The sequence below is a fragment of the Oncorhynchus masou genome, chromosome 4 (genome assembly GCF_036934945.1).
Source record: "Oncorhynchus masou masou isolate Uvic2021 chromosome 4, UVic_Omas_1.1, whole genome shotgun sequence".
Taxonomy (NCBI): domain Eukaryota; kingdom Metazoa; phylum Chordata; class Actinopteri; order Salmoniformes; family Salmonidae; genus Oncorhynchus; species Oncorhynchus masou.
Genome location: NC_088215.1, coordinates 13830048 through 13851327, shown reverse-complemented (window position 1 = coordinate 13851327; position 21280 = coordinate 13830048). Strand labels below are relative to the sequence as shown.

Sequence of the window (21280 nt, the reverse complement as noted above, 5' to 3'; positions counted from 1 at the left end):
GAAGGAGCGTGGACGGAGGAAGTCGGGAGGGACCATCTCACTCTCTGGAAGATAAGAAGAAGGGAGAGAGAGAGGGAGAGTGAGGGAGAGAGAGTGAGAGAGCGAGAGAGGCAATTTTAGTTTCTATAATCATTGTAAATTGTGTTGAAATATAAAGAGAAAGAGAGACCATTATATCTAAGAAAGAGACGAAGAGATAAAATGAGGGAGAGTCAACTAATAATAATACTGCAGTGTTGTCATTTGTTCGTGTTAGAATTATTTGACAGTTTATACAGCCGTTTCTGTCGCAATGTATTGTTTTGCCAACCTTGGAATATTCCTTGAATTGAAAAGAGAGAGAAACAGAGAGGAACCGAGAGAGAATTAAAGGAAGAGAGACAAGCCAAGCACTAAAGAAAAGGCCGAAATTGGCTGATGTTACAAACTAGTACGAGATGTAGGATATTACTAATTAGCTGGTACAGCAGCAGAGGAAAGTGTCATTTAGCTTGTTTAAAGATGAAGAAATTAATTTGAAAAAAAAAACTACAGATTTGGTTGAGTGCTTTAATATCAGTAGGGAGCAGAATCAGCTCATTTCACATGAGGAGGACAAAGTGCTTAATTAACCAGCCTTGGATGATACCAAGAAAGGAATTAGTGTTTGTGAGACCGTGTGTGTGTATGTGTGTGTCTGTGTGTGCGTGGAGCCCCCTCCTTCTGCATTCCCAGCAGTCCATAGTACAGTATCATCCCTCTACAGTGAGCCATTTATATCTGCCAACACATGTCCCCCTTCACACAGTAGGGTGGGTAGTAGTGGCACACGCACACACACACACACACACACACACACACACACACACACACACACACACACACACACACACACACACACACACACACACACACACACACACACACACACACACACACACACACACACACACACACACACACACAGAGAGAGAATGCCCTGCTTATAGTCTCCCCCCTTCCCACCCCACCCCTGCTGGGCAGCTGCCTGCCTGAAAATAAGGTCTCTAAATGTGTAACCCCCTCCACTCCCCATCAGCCCAGCATTGGGAGAATTAGCCCTGGGGTGTATTCAATAGGAGCCAAACATAACCAAAATGGGAGCAAATGGAACGAAATGGGGAGGCACCTACAGTACCTGAATTTGTCAAATAGAAACTCTCGTTTTTGTTGCGAAACGTTTTCCGTTTGCAACTGTTTCCTACGGTTACGACTAATGATTACACCCCTGGCAGCGCTGAAGAGACATCCACATCACTCAGACAGAGAGAGAAGCAGGAGGGGGAGAGGGAGCGGGGAGAGGGGAAGGGAGGGACAAAGAAGAGGGACAGTCATTGCTCAGAGGGTGTAAGTGGATAAGGAAAATGAGTGACCAGACTGACTACCTTGTTGATGGAGAGAGAGAGAGAGAGATCGGGGAGATGGATAGCAAGGTAAGCGGGGGAGGGAAAGAGAAAGAAAATGACATTGTTGACCACCTCTGAGAGGGCAGAAGATAGGGAGAGAGCCCATCACTCAAAGAGCGAGAGAACGAGACAGAGAGAAAGCGGGACTACCAGAAAAGGATAGCGAGTGACCACCTCTTTTGAGATAGAAAGAGACCCCATCATTCAGAGCGAGGGAGCGACAGACTGACAGAAAGAGAGAGAGAGAGAGAGAGAGAGAGAGAGAGAGAGAGAGAGAGAGAGAGAGAGAGAGAGAGAGAGAGAGAGAGAGAGAGAGAGAGAGAGAGAGAGAGAGAGAGAGAGAGAGAGAGAGAGAGAGAGAGAGAGAGAGAGAGAGAGAGAGAGAGAGAGAGAGAGAGAGAGAGAGAGAGAGAGAGAGAGAGAGAGAGGGAGGATAAAAGCCAGCATCCACCAGTCCTCCCGGGAGAGGTCTAGTCTGCAGCCAGGCCCATTTTACCCACTGCTCCCTCTGAGGCCTGTCCCAGAAAGCCTTTTAGAGGCCAGGACCAGCTCTGGACATAGATAAACCTCTTACCCCTTAATTACTACTCTCACGAGGCCTGCCAGACAGCCTGCCTGAGTGTGAGTGTGAGTGTGAGTGTGAGTGTGAGTGTGAGTGTGTGTGTGTGTGTGTGTGTGTGTGTGTGTGTGTGTGTGTGTGTGTGTGTGTGTGTTTGTGTGTGTGTGTGTCTGCTAATAACAGCAGTGAAACCACAGAGAGCTAAAATCTCTTAGCCTGTCCCAGCTGAAAGGGACCCTGGCCAGAGTGGGATTATCATCCATTCGGAAAAATTAAAATGTATTTTGTCCTAATATGGACACCGTACAAACGTTAATGCCTGGCAAGTCAATGTAGTGCATTTGAATGTGTGCCAGCAAACCAACTGCTGTCCATTTGTGAGCTATTCAGCATTTTGGTGTACATTCCTTTGTCCACTTAAATGTGATGAACGGTATGACATTTAACTGTGTTAACAACAGCCAGAGAACCTATGCTGTCAAATGCGGCGAGGAAAGTCTAATTGAGAACCGGTTGCGACCAAGCAGGCTAGATTATCAGACCTTCGTCTTTCTTGTTGTTCACTAAGACGATTATGTCCAGATTGTACAGGGAAAAAGAGAGATTTATGTTTTAGTGCTGGCTGCAATAAATGTTAGAGTCAAACCAGGATCCAACTCTTACCCAATACCAGATCATTCAATCAAACCTCACTAAATCATTTCAAAGAGGCACTGTAAGGGAACATTTCAGTGGCCTACTGAGAGGCAAAAATTGACTTCTTATACTAATTTTACATTTGAGTAATTTAGCAAGAGCTCTTATCCTGAGTGACATACCGTAGTGAGTGCATACGTTTTCACACTCCCCCCCCCCCCCATGGGGATCGAACCGGCAACCCTGGGGTTGCAAGCACCACACTCTACCAACTGAGCCACACTTGCTCCCTTAACGTACTATACTGTGTGTGATTGACAGATGACATAATTAGGGTTATAGGTGCTCATTCAGTCTATCAAAAGACCAGAGGACAAAGACACCTTACAGTGTGTGATCCTCTGTTTAGCAGTGCTGATTCAACGTAGCTCATCCTCCAACTGCCATCCCTTTGATCAGTTCCCGCCTTTAAATCCAAGATGGCAGCTCAGTTTGCCTCAAAGTCATTTCAAGTGTCAATTAGCATCAGTGGCTAATGCACAGACTGCTCTGGAAACTGACTGTATTCCTGTTTCTCGGGACGACGGGACTTTAATTGTTCTATTTGATCTTTGTTGGGAGTACAACATTGGATGGAACAGTGGCTTGAAAAAGCATGCATTCGTCTCAGTGACTGCTAATCGACCGTTAAACTAACAGCCCAAAAAGCACGCAGTGCAGTTAGCACTGTTAGCGCCCGAGGCTAGCAGAGAGAGAGATGACGACCGCTAGCTTTTTATTCAATCTGATGCTTCCCACTTCCTCTATCCTCTCCTACTGTAGTGTCCAGTAGGCCCTTAGTGGATGCCGCAGACCGGCTAATGTAAAGGAAGAAAATGATCCAAATCTATTTCCATTTCATAAAATGTTTCATTTCCCAAACAGTCGAACGCAGAGGGGCTACCGGTCAATGAAGTATTTACTAACGAGGCGAGGAGACAAAGCACTTGGCAACATACTTAAGCCAAATGATTGGGAAAGGAAAGGGATTCTCCCTTGGCGGTGGGAGTAGATGTGTTGCTCAGGCATACTAACTTCTAACATCCCCAAAGTCAGCCCTGATTCCAATGCTGGATGAACTCTCACTCTCTCGACCAGGGAACTGGGGCCCGCAGACCAAAAATAAAGACATATACAGTACCAGTCAGAAGTTTGGATACACCTACTCATTCACGTTTTTAAAAAACTATTTTCTACATTGTAGAATAGTGAAGACATCGCAACTATGAAATAACACATATAGAATCACGTAGTAAGCAGAAATATTATGTTTGAGATTCTTCAAAGTAGCCACCCTTTGCCTTTTTTTTATTTATTTCACCTTTATTTAACCAGGTAGGCAAGTTGAGAACAAGTTCTCATTTACAATTGCGACCTGGCAAAGACAAAGCAAAGCAGTACGACACATACAACGACACAGAGTTACACATGCAGTAAAACAGACATACAGAGTAGGGTATTGGAGGCTATTTTGTAAATGACATCGCCGAAGTCGAGGATTGGTAGGATGGTCAGTTTTACGAGAGTATGTTTGGTCAATTTTACGAGGGTATGTTTGGCAGCATGAGTGAAGGATGCTTTGTTGCGAAATAGGAAGTCAATTCTAGATTTAACTTTGGATTGGAGATGTTTGATGTGAGTCTGGAAGGAGAATTTACAGTCTAACCAGACACCTAGGTATTTGTAGTTGTCCACATATTCTAAGTCAGAACCGTCCAGAGGAGTGATGCTGGACAGGCGGGCAGGTGCAGGCAGCGATCGGTTGAAGAGCATGCATTCAGTTTTACTTGTATTTAAGAGCAGTTGGAGGCCACGGAAGGAGAGTTGTTTGACATTGAAGCTTGTCTGGAGGGTTGATAACACAGTCTCCAAAGAAGGGCCAGAAGTATACAGAATGGTGTTGTCTGCGTAGAAGTGGATCAGAGACTCACCAGCAGCAAGAGCGAAATCATTGATGTATACAGAGAAGAGAGTCGGCCCAAGAATTGAACCCTGTGGCACCCCCATAGAGGCTGCCAGAGGTCCGGACAACAGGCCCTCCGATTTGACACACTGAATTCTATCAGAGAAGTAGTTGGTGAACCAGGCGAGGCAATCATTTGAGAAACCAAGGCTATCGAGTCTGCCGATGAGGATGTGGTGATTGACAGAGTCGAAAGCCTTCGCCAGGTCAATGAATACGGCTGCACACTATTTTTCTTATCGATGGCGGTTAAGATATCGTTCAGTACCTTGAGCGTGGCTGAGGTGCACCCATGACCAGCTCTGAAACCAGATTGCATAGCGGAGAAGATGCGGTGGGATTCGAAATGGTCAGTAATCTGTTTGTTGACTTGGCTTTCAAAAGACCTTAGAAAGGCAGGGTAGGATAGATATAGGTCTGTAGCAGTTTGGGTCAATGACTGCTTTGTACACTCTTGGCATTCTCTCAACTAGTTGCACCTGGAATGCATTTCAATTAATAGGTGTGCCTTGTTAAAAGCTAATTTTGTGGAATTTCTTTCCTTCCTAATGCGTTTGAGCCAATCAGTTGTGTTGTGACATGGTAGGATGGGTATACAGAAGATAGACCTATCCATATTATGTCAAGAACAGTTCAAATAAGCAAAGAGACACGACACTCCTACCCATCTCTCCGATTTGATCCTGCCGTACATACCTACACGTACGCTACGGTCACAAGACGTATTGTCCCTAGAATTTCTAAGCAAACAGCTGGATGCAGGGCTTTCTCCTACAGATATACATTTTTATGGAATGATCTGCCTATCCATGCGAGAGACGCAGACTCAGTCTCGACCTTTAAGTCTTTACTGAAGACTCATCTCTTCAGTAGGTCCTATGATTGAGTGAAGTCTGGCCCAGGGGTGCGAAGGTGAATGAAAGGCACTGGAGCGACAAACTGCCCTTGCTGTCTCTGCCTGGCCTACTCCCCTCTCTCCACTGGGATTCTCTGCCTCTGACCCTATTCCATGCCGTCCCTAGGATGGGTGTGTCACTTGAGTGGGTTGAGTCACAGACGTGATCTTCCTGTCTGGTTTTGCGCCCCCTCTGGCTCGTGCGGTGGAGGAGATCTTCGTGGGGTATACTCAGCCTTATCTCAGGGTAGTAAGTTGGTGGTCTGTTGATATCCCTCTAGTGGTGTGGGGGCTGTGCTTTGGCAAAGTGGGTGGGGTTATATCCTGCCTGGTTGGCCCTGTCCGGGGGTATCGTCAGACGGAACCACGTGTCCCCCGACACATCCCTGTCTCAGTCTCCAGTATCTATGCTGCAATAGTCTATGTGCCGGGGTCAGTTTGTTATATCTGGTATAATTCTCCTGTCTTATCTCGTGTCCTGTATGAATGTCAGTATGCTCCCTCTAATTCTCTCTCTCCTTCTGTCTCCCCCGGGAGGACCTGGGCCATTGGCCCATGCCTCAGGACTACCTGCCCTGATGACTCCTGGCTCTCCCCAGTCCACCTGGTCGTGCTGCTGCTCCAGTTTCAATTGTTCTGCTTGAGGCTAGGGAAACATGACCTGTTCACCAGACGTGCTACCTAGTCCCGGCCCTGCTGTTTTCGACTCGCTCTCTCTCTCCCGCACCTGCTGTCTCGACCTCTGAATGCTCGGCTATGAAAAGCCAACTGACATTTACTCCTGAGGTGCTGACCTGTTGCACCCTCTACAACCACTGTGATTATTGTTTGACCCTGCCGGTCATTAATGACCGTTTGAGCAATCTGGCCTTAAATGGCCATGTACTCTCCACCGGCACAGCCAGAAGAGGACTGGCCAACCCTCAGAGCCTGGTTCCTCTCTAGGTTTCTTCCCAGGTTCCGTCCTTTCTAGGGAGTTTTTCTGCTTTTCTGCTGCTTGCTGTTTGGGATTTTAGGCTGGGTTTCTGTACAGCACTTAGTTACATCAGCTAATGTATAAAGGGCTTTATAAATACATTTGATTGATTGATTGATTGATTAAATGTTTTTTTTTCATTCATCAATCTACTATACCCACTATCCCAGAAGGTGCAATTTAGAAACATGGTTGTGAATCAGCAGTCACTCAATTAGCCCACGTCAGCTATCTTCATTTGTGGTAAGTATGATCGAATTACGACTGGCGCGGGGCCCACTGGTTATCAGATATCATGTTGAAAACTGCAAACATTTGCCTCCACCCTATTGACAAAATGTGTAGAATTTTAGGAAATTAGTTATAAAATTGCTAAAACTTCTCCCCTCCTCATGGGAAAAAAAGTGTAACATTCAAGCAAACTTGCTTTACAACTGCAACAGGGAATGAATGTTAAAACGTAGTTTATTTCTCTTTGCTGTTACTAACAGGGGGGGGGGGGGGGTATGGATGCGGCTGCGGCCAACCATGTATTTACTGTAGTGTTCTATTTTCCTGCCCTGCTCCAGGCTCACTCAAATCAAATCACCAGGCTCTTTGAGAATGACATCATGGCATCATCAAACGTAGCCGAGAGTGGAGTGTGGCTTTCTTTCATTACTGCAGAGCTCTGTCCTAAATTGGATTAGGGTTGGGGATAGACGTTTGGCATGCCGAGGAATAGCTGAGGAACCCACGGACACGAGAGAGGCACGGAGGAATGGAGTTTGGGAGGAGGGCATGATGATGACATGACTCAGGGGATAACGGGATTTAGGAGAAGAGACGGAGGGATGTGAAAGGAGAGGGTGGGATAGGAGGAGAGGAGTTGAGACAATGTCAGATTAGGAATGCTGAAAGAGGGGAGCAGCCCCCCTCTTAATTATCTCTCTCTCTCTCTCTCTCTCTCTCTCTCTCTCTCTCTCTGTCTCTCTGTCTCTCTCTCTCTCTCTCTCTCTCTCTCTCTATAACACTCAGCAGAATGAAAAAGCATGTACCGTAGCTTCCAGTCAAGTTCAGTGACGGTACACAGTGTGTCTACTGCATACCATATCTCCTGATTTGAGTCACTCTGTGAGTCAACAGTCTCCGCTGAATGCAGAATATGGTGCATGAATAGATCTTACAATAGCTCTGGCCCAGGGCGTTCGCACGTTCCTCTACTTAGGGTAAAACATGTGTTAGTAGAGGGACTTGCTAGTGCCGTGGACAAGAGCTAGTCTTACTGTATAACAAACACAGCAATCATCATGAAGATTGTACCATGAGATTCGATAACAGTTCTTTTTTTCTGCCGAGCTGAATGTTGACGTTCATGAACACAGTTTCAAGATGTTAGGCTTTGGCCCAGTTCTTCATGAAAGGAGGTCTCTGTCGACCAGTTCTAAACGGCAGTGCATGTTTACCTTGTGCCCCTATTGAGACGGAGAGAGGGAGGAGAATATGAGAGGGAAGATAAAAGAGTGAAGGATGCTGTGCTTATGCTGAAAAAGTGGAGTGTGTTTGTGTGTGTAAGTTTGTGTATGTGTGAGTGTATGCGTGTAACTGCACCAGCTGCTGCCCACTCATCATGGTGCACCTGCTCTTTAAGCTAGAGACAAACCCCTTTGTCCCCATTGGTCCTTGTCAGATAGGCTGCCAACAGATGTGCGTTCTCATTGGCCGAGGGCACAGATTTGCAATTGCAGCTCTCTGAAAGAAGCTTCAAACAAAGTGGGCACTCTGGCCTCTCACTGACACTCTCTCTCTCACACACACACACACACACACACACACACACACACACACACACACACACACACACACACACACACACACACACACACACACACACACACACACACACACACACACACACACACACACACACACACCATCCCAATCTAACCATGTTAAGGAAACTAACTGTAATGGGGACACAAAGCGAGGCAGCTGTAGTCAATACACTAGGAGAGGGGGGAGAAAGGTATTTAAAATCCAAACACATTCAATTGAGAACCAAATGCAGCACCTGTTGGGCAAAACAAACAACTATACAAAATGGAGGAGGGGAGGAGCGTGTTTGGGCTCTTTCTCTGAGCGTTTGATTGGGTTTGCCAGTGAAGCTAGCAGGCTACTAATGCTGTGTGTGTGGGGAAGAGGAGGGAGAAGAAGGAGAGGGATAGGCTGGCTGGCTTGGAGGCTTTGCTAGCTTTCCACATGAAAAAATACTATAGTATTTACTGTAGTATACAGTAGTACTTACAGTAAACTATAGTATATATACTGTAGTACAATAACTGTAGTATATACTATAGTAATTAATGTAGTGTTTTGACAGATTGTAGTATAATGTAGAATTTATTGTTGTTCTTTTGTGGACTGTAGTATACTATAGTATTTTCTGTAGTGTTTTTGGGGACATTACTGTAGTTTTTACAATAGTGATCTTGTTTTATTATCTTATCTAGGAAACCTACTAGAGAAATACTATAAGAGGATATTTTCTATAACCTGTAGGGAACACAATATATGGTCTTTATGTGGCATGTAGGTCTCTTACTGTAACGGCTTTCTTCTACCTCCTCCTCTGACGAAGAGGTGGAACAAGGATCGGACCAAAATGCAACGTGGTTCGTTCGATACATCTTTAATAATGAAGAACACAAACAATACAAAACAACAAACGTTGAAAACCGAAACAGCCCTGACTGGTGCAACAAACACAGAGACAGGAACAATCACCCACAAACACACAGTGAAACCCAGGCTACCTAAATATGGTTCCCAATCAGAGACAACGATAATCACCTGACTCTGATTGAGAACCGCCTCAGGCAGCCATAGACTAATCTATACACCCCACACAACCCCAAGACGAAACACACTACAAATAAACCCATGTCACATCCTGGCCTGACTCAATAAATGAATATAACATAATAAATATAGACCAGGGCGTGACACTTACTTATGGGTGGTATATATTGCGATATGGGGGAGGGGAATGGGCAGGGTATATGCACATTAACTACTGTAGTATTTAGTATAGTTTAAAAAGTGTAGTGTTTTTGGAGACATTTCTGTAGTATTTGATACAATGTTTTTCTTGCAGATAATACTGTTGTATTTACTATAGTATTCTACAACATTCTATGGTAAGTACTACACATGATTTCCACAGGGTTTCCACAGTGTGTAGTATTTTTTATGTGGGTTTAGCAGAGCGAACGGGCCAGGGCCCGTCCCTGTGAGAGGGGTGATTTGCACAGTTATACATCTGGTCTCTCTCTCTCTCCCCTCTCTCTCTCTCTCTCTCTCAGAGCTTGGCTTTATTTACAAACTCTCAGGGATTCATAAGATGTGAGAGACTGATGGGAGTGGAGGATTGGGACGGGGCTGAAAGGAGGAGAGGAGAAGTGGAGTACGGAGGAAGGAGAGAAGCTCACAGCTGTGTTCTTTTAGAAGTAGAGCTGCACAGCTGAGACGGGTGGGGATGAATGGGGAGGAGAGTGCTCATGTTTGAGATGGTTCCCAGGAGAGACTAAGTGATGGAGAGATAAAGATGGATGGAGAGAGGTGGAGAGAGAGAGTTGGAGAAAGAAAGAAGTGGGTGAGAGAGGTAAAGAAGTGTGTGTGTGAGAGGGATAGAAAGAGAGAGAGTGATTGAGTGAGAGAGAGAAAGAGAGAGGGGTACAGTGAGTGAGTGGATAGAAAGAGAGAGAAAAGAGATGAAGTGGAGAGAGAGAGAGAGAGAGAGAGAGAGGGGGGGCAGCGAGGGAGGGTTCGAGGGATGCTTGGGAAGGTGCCGTATACCCTGATACTCCCTGGCTTTGGGCCAGTCGCTCCCTCGCCTCGCCGGCAGGTCGTTTGCGAACCCCCAGGCTGGAAAGATCAACAGCCTTTTGGGAGGCGACACACGCCACATGGCTCCAAAACAAAAGCCCAGGCACAAATGCTCTCCATAAGTCACAAAGCCCCAGAAGCCCCAGTCCCTTAGGTCATCGGCAAAATTCAGCATGTGCAACATCTCTCAACCAATCAGTGGTCAGGGCCTAAGCATTAATAGATGAATAAATCCATCATAAGGTTCTTATATTAAAGCCTCTCTCAGTCAGTTTTCCTCCTGCTCGACTGCTCCAACCAGACAGGTCTGGGTTCAAGTACTATTTACAATTTTTCAAATACTTTTGAGTGTTCGCTCTCAACTGCCTGGAATGCAAGATGGGCAGGGTTTGCATTATTGGGGCTATTCTGTTGGTTCCATTAAGCCAGTCAAACTCAATTAAGCACAGATAAAGTATTTGAAGTTACTTCGAGTAGTATTTGAACCCAGGTCTGGATTGTGGTGGGTACAGAGCTGTTATTTGGCTAATCAATTATCGGGTCAAAAGGGGGGAATTAATTCCAGCCAATGTAAGGGACTGCCTTTGACTCGGATTGAATGTATTGTCTTGCAATCTTCTATGCATCACCTATATGTTTAGACAGGTGTCACGTTCGTCATAACGAGGAGACCAAGGCGCAACGTGATAAGAATATATTTGTCTTTATTTACACGAAGACCACTAAACGTGGCGCTATACGACACGAGTGCTGACAGGCAACTACACATAGACAATAACCCACAAAACCAAAATGGAAAAATGGCAACCTAAATAGGATCCCCAATCAGAGACAACGATAAACAGCTGTCTCTGATTGAGAACCAATTCAGGCCACCATTGACCTACAAATATACCTAGACAATACCAAAACCCCATAGAAGTACAAAAACCCTAGACAAGACAAAAACACACATACCACCCTCGTCACACCCTGACCTAACCAAAATAATAAAGAAAACAAGGCTAACTAAGGTCAGGGCGTGACAACAGGGCTATATAAATTGTGTTGTTTCCCACACTTTTCCACTGGACGTGATAGACATGAAGTACAGCGTCAGGAAGGACAACATAAATCTTGGCATTACACCTCTGGTGTCTTCCCACTGGGCACAGATGACCAGTTCAACGTCTAGTTAGGATTTACATTTGGTTGAGATGTCAACTAAATGTGAATTAAATCCGGAAACAACAAAACATTTCACCATGTCATTGGATTTAGGTTAAAAGTTTGGTGAAAAAAAGGACAACATTCCTTTACGTTGACAACTTTTTTCCAAATCCAATCAGTTTTCCAAGTTGATTCCACGTCATCACACTGAATTATTTTGTTGAAATGACGTGGAAACAACATTGATTCATCCAGGTCTTGCCCAGTGGGTTTAATCGACTTCAAAATGTCCTACAAAATAGGAAATTAGTATTAAACTCAGTCAACATAATCTCAAATTGGTTTCACTGCCAAACCATACAGAATATTTTTTTCTCTGTCTATCCAAACCACTGACCAAACAATGACCTTGACTTCTACAGTACATTTGACATTTATGTCCATAAACACAGCCAGACAATTAATTCGTATTTTGAATGCGGAGACCGTTGTGACATTCAAACTGCTCTTTCTACAATACATTTCCAGTTTGAACGCTTAAAACCACAAAGTTACAACATCATTTATCCTTGCGCGTATTATCCTTGGATCACCTGATTTGACCAGGGGACTTATAAGTGCACCTACAGTATTAGCTAGGAATTAGACCGTTCGGCCAAGTCAAACCTCAATGCCAGTCAAAACACGAAAATAATCAAATAACCATTTCACAGACAGGAGTGTGTTTTCCCCTCAGTGGACCGTAACCAGTAACCTCCGTGGTCTGCGTCTATGGTTTTGGGTAACGTTAAGATAACGTCCCTCAATAACTTCCAGTGTTCCCAATGACTTCATGTTACCGCAGTCATGAGATTGGACCAAGAACATAGTGGACGATTGGTCCAAAACGTGGCAAGGAACCAAGGGTCCAATAATCTCGACTTCAGTATCCATCTTCTCTGTGCAATACCTTGATAATAACAATAATAGATGTTTTCCATCAGTTGAGAGGCTGGGGACATATTGCAGATATTCCTTGAGAAAGTCCTTACTCCAGTGACACGTGTCATCTATATTTTGGCGGTTCAACCTTGGCTGACCTCTCAGCAGTTGTAAATCTTTTCTTGTTGCCATTAGAATCGTCATTAGTTTCTATACAGATGTGGGATCTGAATTTGATCACCCTGCTGCAGGAGAACGTTCCTGAAATGTAAAACCTGTAGTGTATTTGAGGTGTAAAAAGGCTTCTGAAGTTTGTAATTTCCACTTGCAAATTTCAGACCTGATTTCCTCTTACGAAAAATGCATCAGCCCCTACAAAAAATGTCCATTCATTATAATCTGCATAATAGTTCACATTTCCTGTTGCTGCAGGATTATTTATCAAATTGTCTCAAATTAAATAACATCTCTCGGTAGTTACTTTCTCAGTATCCGTAGGGTAAACGTAAGTGAGAAAACATTGTGAGTTTGCAGTGAGAGCAAAGCAAAATAGTGAATTAGCTTGCTTTCATGAATGTTCTTCTATCCTAATGCCTCTCTTCTCCCACTCATTTATTCTCTCTCTCTTCCGCTCCTTCTTTCCTTCTCCCTTTCTCTCTCTCACTTTCTCCCTCACTCCAACTTTTTCACTCATCCCATCATTCTCTGTCCCTTCCTCTCTCTCTCTGTCTTTCCCTCCCTCCCTCCCTCCCTCCCTCCCACCAGCTCTCCTTCTAATCATTAGTTTGTGCCACTGCACAGCTGCACTACGACATATCACATATGCATCTTGGTACGAGCCAGCAAAACCCAGCCCAAGCAGACTGGTTCCATCCAGATCTCATATGTCATTAATACTTACGTTAATAGAGTAATTCTCTACAGCTGGTCACAAAGGTTTAAACTGTGTAAACTCCAAACAGGGACACAGTCAACTACACTGCAAGAGCCTCTACGCGTGTCTGAAATGATCTGTACTGTATATAAAAGTTCTGTCTTATTGGATTTATCGATAGGGACAGGTCTACAGTTGAAGTCGGTAGTTTACAAACACTTAGGTTGGAGTCATTAAAACTTGTTTTTCAACCACTCCACAAATTACTTGCTAACAAACTATAGTTTTGGTAAGTTGCTTAGGGCTTCTACTTTGTGCATGACACAAGTCATTTTTCCAACAATTGTTTAGACAGATTTTTTCCACTTATAATTCACTGTATCCCAATTCCAGTGGGTCAGAAGTTTACATGCACTAAGTTGACTTTGCCTTTAAACAGCTTGGGAAATTCCAGAAAATGATGTCATGGCTTTAGAAGCTTCTGATAGGCTAATTGGCATAATTTGAGTCAATTGGAGGTGTACATGTGGATGTATTTCAAGGCCTACCTTCAAACTCAGTGCCTCTTTGCTTGACATCATGGGAAAATCATAAGAAATCAGCCAAGACCTCAGAAAAAAATTTGGAGACCTCCACAAGCATTTCGCTACACCCGCAATAACATCTGCTAAGCACATGTATGTGACCAATCAAATTTGATTTGATTTGATACCTCTGCACAACAAATCATACGTGAAATAACCATGAAGAGACGTCAGGTTCCTAACCTGCTGCCAACCAGACAACAGAGAAATATGAAAGATTTGAATATGTTTCCGTATCAGACCTGGCATATTTTCATTCTTCACATCTCTCCTAACACACACACACACACACACACACACACACACACACACACACACACACACACACACACACAGACACAGACACAGACACAGACACAGACACAGACACAGACACAGACACAGACACAGACACAGACACAGACACAGACACAGACACAGACACAGACACAGACACAGACACACACACACACACACACACAGACACAGACACAGACACAGACACAGACACACACACACACACACACACACACACACACACACACACACACACACACACACACACACACACACACACACACACACACACTACAAGGTTCGGACAACCTTCTAGACATTGTGACACCTTGTCAGAGATAAGCGACATTTCTCTGACACATTCGCGAAAGACATAAACAAAAGCACCCATTTTTCTCACAACCTCATCCATCAAGCTTTCACAGCTTGTGTTCTCCCGTGTCAAAACATTGGGCTCTTTTTTCACTGTTGCCCCTGCCGACATCTATAGAAAAGAGCACATTCCGCAATCACTGGTGTTTTGCCCTACAATATAAACAATACATTGAGCCAAAATGGGAGAAAGTAAAAATCTACTTGTATTGAAAACTTTTTAAACAGGTCAAGGAGCAGAAGGGCTTTTGAATGTCCTAGAGTATTCTCTGAAAACACACACACGCTTTGAACATGTTTTCAGGGCCATTTGAAAAGTAACAGAATGTTCCCTTGCTTTGAAATGTTTATTTACCTTCTGATTTTCTATCAGAGAGAGATGGAGAGAGTGAGAGAGAGAGAGAGAGAGAGAGAGAGAGAGAGAGAGAGAGATTAGGCTGACCTGTCAATCGTTGAGATCATTGACAACTGTGTTAATTTGAGATATTCCATAATTCATGTAGTATATTTATGTTGTGTTACTTTGAGGTGTTCTATAATCCATACAGTGTGTTCATACTATGTTACATTGAGGAATTCCATAGTTCATACAGTGTGTTTATGCTATGTTACATTGAGGAATTCTATAGTTCAGACAGTGTTTATGTTGACGCATAGTGAAAGACAGTACTTACTGCACTTCAAGTGTACTGGAGTGTATTAAAACCTCTAGTGACTCCCCATCCCGGGTGCGGGAGCATAATCATCGACTGGCTAATTAGCATAACGCAACAGACATAAATATTCCTAGAAAATATTCATATTCATGAAAATCACAAGGGAAATATATTGAGACACAGCTTAGCCTTTTGTTAATCACCCTGTCATCTCAGATTTTCAGCTAGCAGCAGGTAACTTGGTCACGGAAATCAGAAAAGCAATCAAATGAAATCGTTTACCTTTGATGAGCTTTGGATGTTTTCACTCACGAGACTCCCAGTTAGATAGCCAATGTTCCTTTTTTCCCAAAATATTATTTTTGTAGGCGAAATAGCTCCATTTGTTCTTCAGGTTTGGCTGAGAAATCGCCCGGAAATTGCAGTCACGAAAACACCGAAAAATATTCCAAATTAGCTCCATAATATCGACAGAAACATAGCAAACGTTGTTTATAATCAATCCTCAAGGTGTTTTTGAAATATCTATTCGATAATACATTCACCGGGACAATTGGTTTTTCAGTAGGACCGATTGGAATAATGGCTACCTCTGTATTTTACGCAAGAATCACTCTGGGTGCTATCAGGTGACCAGTAGCGCAATGTAGCCGCTTACAGGTATTCTTCAACATAAATGCGTAAAACTATGTCACAATGCCTTGGGGAATACGGAGAAAAAGTAATCTGGTTGATATCCCATTCACTGCTCAATAAGGACGCATTGGAACGCAGAGCTTTTAAAAAATGAGTCACTTCCGGATTGGATTTTTCTCAGGCTTTTGCCTGCAATATCAGTTCTGTTATACTCACAGACAATATTTTTACAGTTCTGGCCCCCCTGTCTTCAAAACAGCAGCTGGAACTCCTCAACCTCTCTACCCCAGTTCTATGGACCTACGTGTGTGTGTTCATACTTGTATGCCTATGCGCCTGTACGTGTATGAACATTGCACACGTGAACGGTGTGTGACAGACAGCCATGAAGCATTTATATTTATGAAACAACCTTTTTACCGTGCTGGTAGCAAAGCCTCTGAGGGGCATCAGGCTCATTATTCTACCCCAACCCAGAAGACATTGCATTTGCCCAGTTAAAGATGCACTACGCAGATATCGGCATTTCCTGGTTGCTAAAATTCTAATAGTTTACCTCATTTCAGTTTATGTGACAAAACAAGCAGTCATTGTGTAGAGAATCATTGTACCGCTGTGAAATATATTTTCCATAACCCAAAATATTGTCTATTCAGCTGTTCGAAGCTGGTGTACAAAACCTAAAGTAAAAGTAAAAGACCAAAAACGAAACTTTGGAATGGGAAGCATAGAAATAGCACACATAGAACAGATCTACATCTTCTCAGACTTGCTTTCAAAGGGAATGGAAGATCTATAACTCTTTCTATGTGAATTTGGTTTAGTCGCCCAAAAAGTTACGTATTGTAGCTTTAAAGGCCTGAAACCGTAAATCAGTTCCTACCTACACTGTAAAAGTAGAAAGTCTCAATACACCATGATTGTGTCACTTAACCATGAAAAGTCGTGCACCTAAGCTGAGATTTGGTGTTTGGAGGGGCTTTGAATGTAAACCCATTGTAAGTGTTTTAATACACAGAATGTTCTTTAAAACAGAAACGAAGTACCCTGAAATACCCAGAGTGGTTCATCACCTGAATATTGGTGTTTTTGAGAGAGTGTGTGAAAACACTTCTTAGGGTTTCAGTGCATGTAAAAGGCAGCGTCAAAACACAAAAACTTTGTTTCTCATAAAATCAATGCTTTATAAATGCAAGTGGTTTATAGCCTAAATATCGGTTGATGATAAGAGACTACGGGGACGACAAATCTATAAACACCAACAAAAGTTTATTTAAAATGCTGCCCCGAAAGTTCTCCTCCTGTTTGTTGGTAAGTCCAGCAGACATGTAAAACACGACCATACAATACATGATTCAAAAAGTTACTAAAAGGTACAGCAAAAATATGGAATTGTGGAATTCCACCTTAAATTTTCTTCATTTAGACAGATTGGGAAAAGGATAGGCAGAACAGATGGTACATTTCGTTGGAATGTTACCCTCTGAACCACACAGCCACACTGTAGGAAATGACTCTGTGGTGAATTGAAATTGTTTGGCGGTAACGCACCCGGGTTAGTCCCCCCTCTCCCCAACGAAGACCAGGTATAATTTCCCTGCTCCAACCCTTCATTCTGTTTATCCCACCTATCTCTATCCCCTCTAATCATTTCAGAACTGTCTCAATAAAGTGTCAAAATGGATGCAAGTCGTTTCAATTATTCACTATTTCCATTTGACCAAAATAATGTACAAATACGTCCAACTTAATATGTTGTTGAAAATGTGTCTTTTATGAGGATAACCAAAGAAAGAGAACATTGAGTGATTGAACTCATTGGAAGTCTTTGGTTTGAATCACCTTGCATTTCCTGTCTTGCCACTTGACTCTGTTTTCAGAGGATTGTGGGTAATTCAAACAATTTGGACTTTGTGATTTTTTTTCTCACACAATGTCGTGTGCATGTTTGAAGAAAGAAAACTCTACGTTAAGCTTGTTGTGCCATGATGTGTAATGGATCATGATGCGCAGTTATCAAAACCGTCAGGCAAAATGACGTTCAACGAAGACTGCACCCATTCCCACATTCATTATTGTTAATGAAAGAGGTAAAGGCAGCATCCTCAAGTTCTTGCAGTTCAACCTTCAGTTGGGTCTGACAATGCCTGCCAAAATTCCATAGAAAGGCAAGTTCTCAAATACATAAAACAAAGTTAAACATTAAGACACTCCAGAAAAAGTGATCTACTTCTGTACTAGACAGGATTCAAAACATCATAATGGTGTTTAGAAGCTTTAGAGAGAGGAAACTACACCAAAAGAGAAGGGATCTAATTCTGCACTCAACAGAACTTGAAACACCAAAATAGTGTTTTAAATATTTTCTGTGAGTGCTCCCAGTCCCTGGCAAAGTGTTGCACAACGCTTGATTTAGTGGTGTTACAACACACCATGCAATATTTCAAAACATCTCAGGATGATGTGATTCAATCCAGCAAAGTTAACGTTCCGTCTCCTTCAAGATGGTGGCAAGCTCATTGTTACAAAGCACTTCACTTTATCAGAGTTGGGTCAGTTCCTACCTAGGAGGCTCTAGCAGGAAGTGTCACGCTATCACCTTTCCCAAATTCCAGCGCCATTAAAGATATGGACTTGTTTATGGCTACATATATTTCCGGGGAAGGTGAGCTTAATGGTGCCAAAAAGGAGAAGGCAGATAAGAGAGATGATAGATTGACAGACAGGCAGGCAAGCGCATCTACATTTCTATGGTCGTCATTGACGGTGTGTGTGTGTGGTGTGCGTGTGTGTCTGTCTGTCTAAGACTGTGTGTGTGTGTGATGTGTTTCTCTCTCTCTCCATCCATGTGTGTGTTTGTGGAATGAAACTGTCACCCGCAGAGTAGCTAGATGTATCTAGCCCATAATTCTGCCTGTCTGGGTTTCATTAGCTAGAGCTGGGATCTTAAACTATGCTCATCATCCAACTGTAGGGGTGGAAAACACTAAATCACACTATGCCATGTGCAATAATATCCCCAAAGGCTTTAAGACTAGTGTTCTGTCCTGACCTCAATACAAAATGTATTTAAAAAAAACATGTACATTTGCATCTTTGCTAAAATGCATTTAATGACTCAAAAAGCATATACATATATATACAGTGCCTTCAGAAAGTATTCACACCCCTTGATTTTTTTCCACATTTTGTTGTGTTACAAAGTAGGATTAAAATGTATTTAATTGTCTTTTTTTCGTGCTTAGCTCTATTCCTTTTTTTCTTTTGCCATAAGAAAACTCCCTAGTCCTTGCTGATGACAAGCATACCCATAACCTGATGCAGCCACCACCATGCTTGAAAATATGAAAAGTGATACTTAGTGTTGCGTTGGATTTGCCCCAAAAATAACGCTTTGTATACAGGACATAAAGTTTATTTCTTTGCCAAAATTTTAGCAGTTTTACTTTAGTGTCTTATTGCGAACAGGATGCACATTTTGGAATGTTTTTATTCTGTACAGGCTTCCTTCTTTTCACTTTGTCAATTAGGTTAGTATTGTGGAGTAATTACAATATTGTTGATTCATCCTACATTTTATCCTATCACAGCCATTAAACTGTCATTGTTTTAAAGTCACCTGTCACCTGTTTTAAAGTTTATCCCATGAAATCCCTGAACAGTTTCCTTCCTCTCCGGCAACTGAGTAAGTAAGGGCGCCTGTATCTTTGTAGTGACTGGGAGTATTGATACACCATCCAAAGTGTAATCAAAGAGATATTCAATGTCTGCTTTTTTATTTATTTTCACCCATCTACCAATAGGTGCCTATTTTTGTGAGACCTCCCTGGTCTTTGTGGTTGTATCTGTGTTTGAAATTCACTGCTCAACTGAGGGACCTTAAAAATGGTTAAACAATGTAATTGCACACAAAGTGAGTGCATGCCTTCTTATTGTGTGACTTGTTATGCAAATGTGTACTCCTGAACTTATTTAGGCTTGCCATAACAAAGGGGTTGAATACTTATTGACTTTTCATTTTTTTATTCATTTGTGAATATTTTGAAAAACATAATTCCACTTTGGCATGACGGGGTATTGTGTGGAGTCTAGGGACAAAAAAAGGCTGCAGCACAACAAAAAAGTGGGAAAAGTATAGGGCTTGCTGAAATGCATGTAATGACTGACAATGTTCCAGAACTGAATGGCTGTGACATCTAGGCTACAGGGTGGCCAAAGTGTTTAATCATTTGGCTTCCTAGATTACCCTTTACATATTGATCGATGCAGATCATTTGTTTGGCCACCAAGCCAAAACTTTGGCAGTAGCTAGGTTTCCATCTAATTTTCCCACCAGAGATGTGTTTCCATCAAACTGACTTGTTGCGGATAAAAGGCTGTGTGTGATGAGGTAGCGCACATAAACAAAATAACCTTTGCCGTTAAATTCCAATGTACCAAATAAAAAATACAAGTTAAATGGGTTTCCATCGCCTTTTCAACTCTACTGTACTGACGGTTTTGTCACAAAAACTGCTGGGTTATATAGAAAAAGTGCCCACTCTGGTCTTGGCACATGTGCTCCTCTAGCCAACAGCTTGCAGATACAGTACGGGTAGGCTACATGATGAGATCATTATGGATAAAGAGCGATATTATTTATATCTGTCAAAGGGCAGCCAAGCATCGATAATCTAGTTACCAGAACAAGACCCTCGATATTTATTGGAAAGGAGCATCAAGCTCATCATCTTGCACTTTCACCACCCTGTGAAGTTCACCATAACTTATTTCATCTGTAGCCTAACAAACTGCATGCTTTCCCGAGTCGTAGTGGGAGGACCGCACAACATATCATCGCGTGACTACAAGTTTCCTTCTATATGATGGTTAATATATCAATATTTGCGCATGAAGTCGTTTCCACCACTATTTCTCCCATAAATAACTTTGCAGACACAAAGATCCCACCATTTCGAACGAACAAATTGTCTTTCGGCATTTATAAAATTAGACCGGCATTTCATGTTTCCATCGGGCCGTTTGTGACTTTTTTCATGCATCGGGTAATTCATCCGCATGAATTGGTTGGATGGAAGTGTGGTTCGTCTTTCAATTGTGATGGGGAGTAAAATCATTTCACATCAAAGGGAAAATGATGACATTTTTGATTTAACCTTTATTTAACTAGGCAAGTCAGATAAGAATACATTTTTTATTCACAATGACGGCCTAACGAAAGGCAAAAAGGCCTCCTGCGGGGACGGGGGCTGGGATTAAAAATAAAATTATAGGGCAAAACACACATCACGACTAGAGAGACAACACAACACTACATAAAGAGAGACCTAAGACAACAACATCGCATGGCAGCCACACATGACAACACAGAGTGGTAGCAACACAACACAGACAACAACATGGTAGCAACACAACATGGTAGCAGCACAAAACATGGGACAAACATTATTGGGCAC

General features: G+C 42.8%; 1 protein-coding gene across 1 annotated transcript in view; it reads right to left on the bottom strand.

Moving 5' to 3' along the window:
• LOC135524139 (E3 ubiquitin-protein ligase NEURL1-like) overlaps window positions 1–21280 on the bottom strand; it is a 65604-nt gene that overhangs the window by 19651 nt on the left and 24673 nt on the right. The window contains exon 4 of the mRNA XM_064951356.1: window positions 1–44. This exon is cut by the window's left edge and continues 679 nt beyond it. Within this exon, the coding sequence (XP_064807428.1) occupies window positions 1–44 (44 nt within the window). The remainder of the gene's footprint in view (window positions 45–21280) is intronic.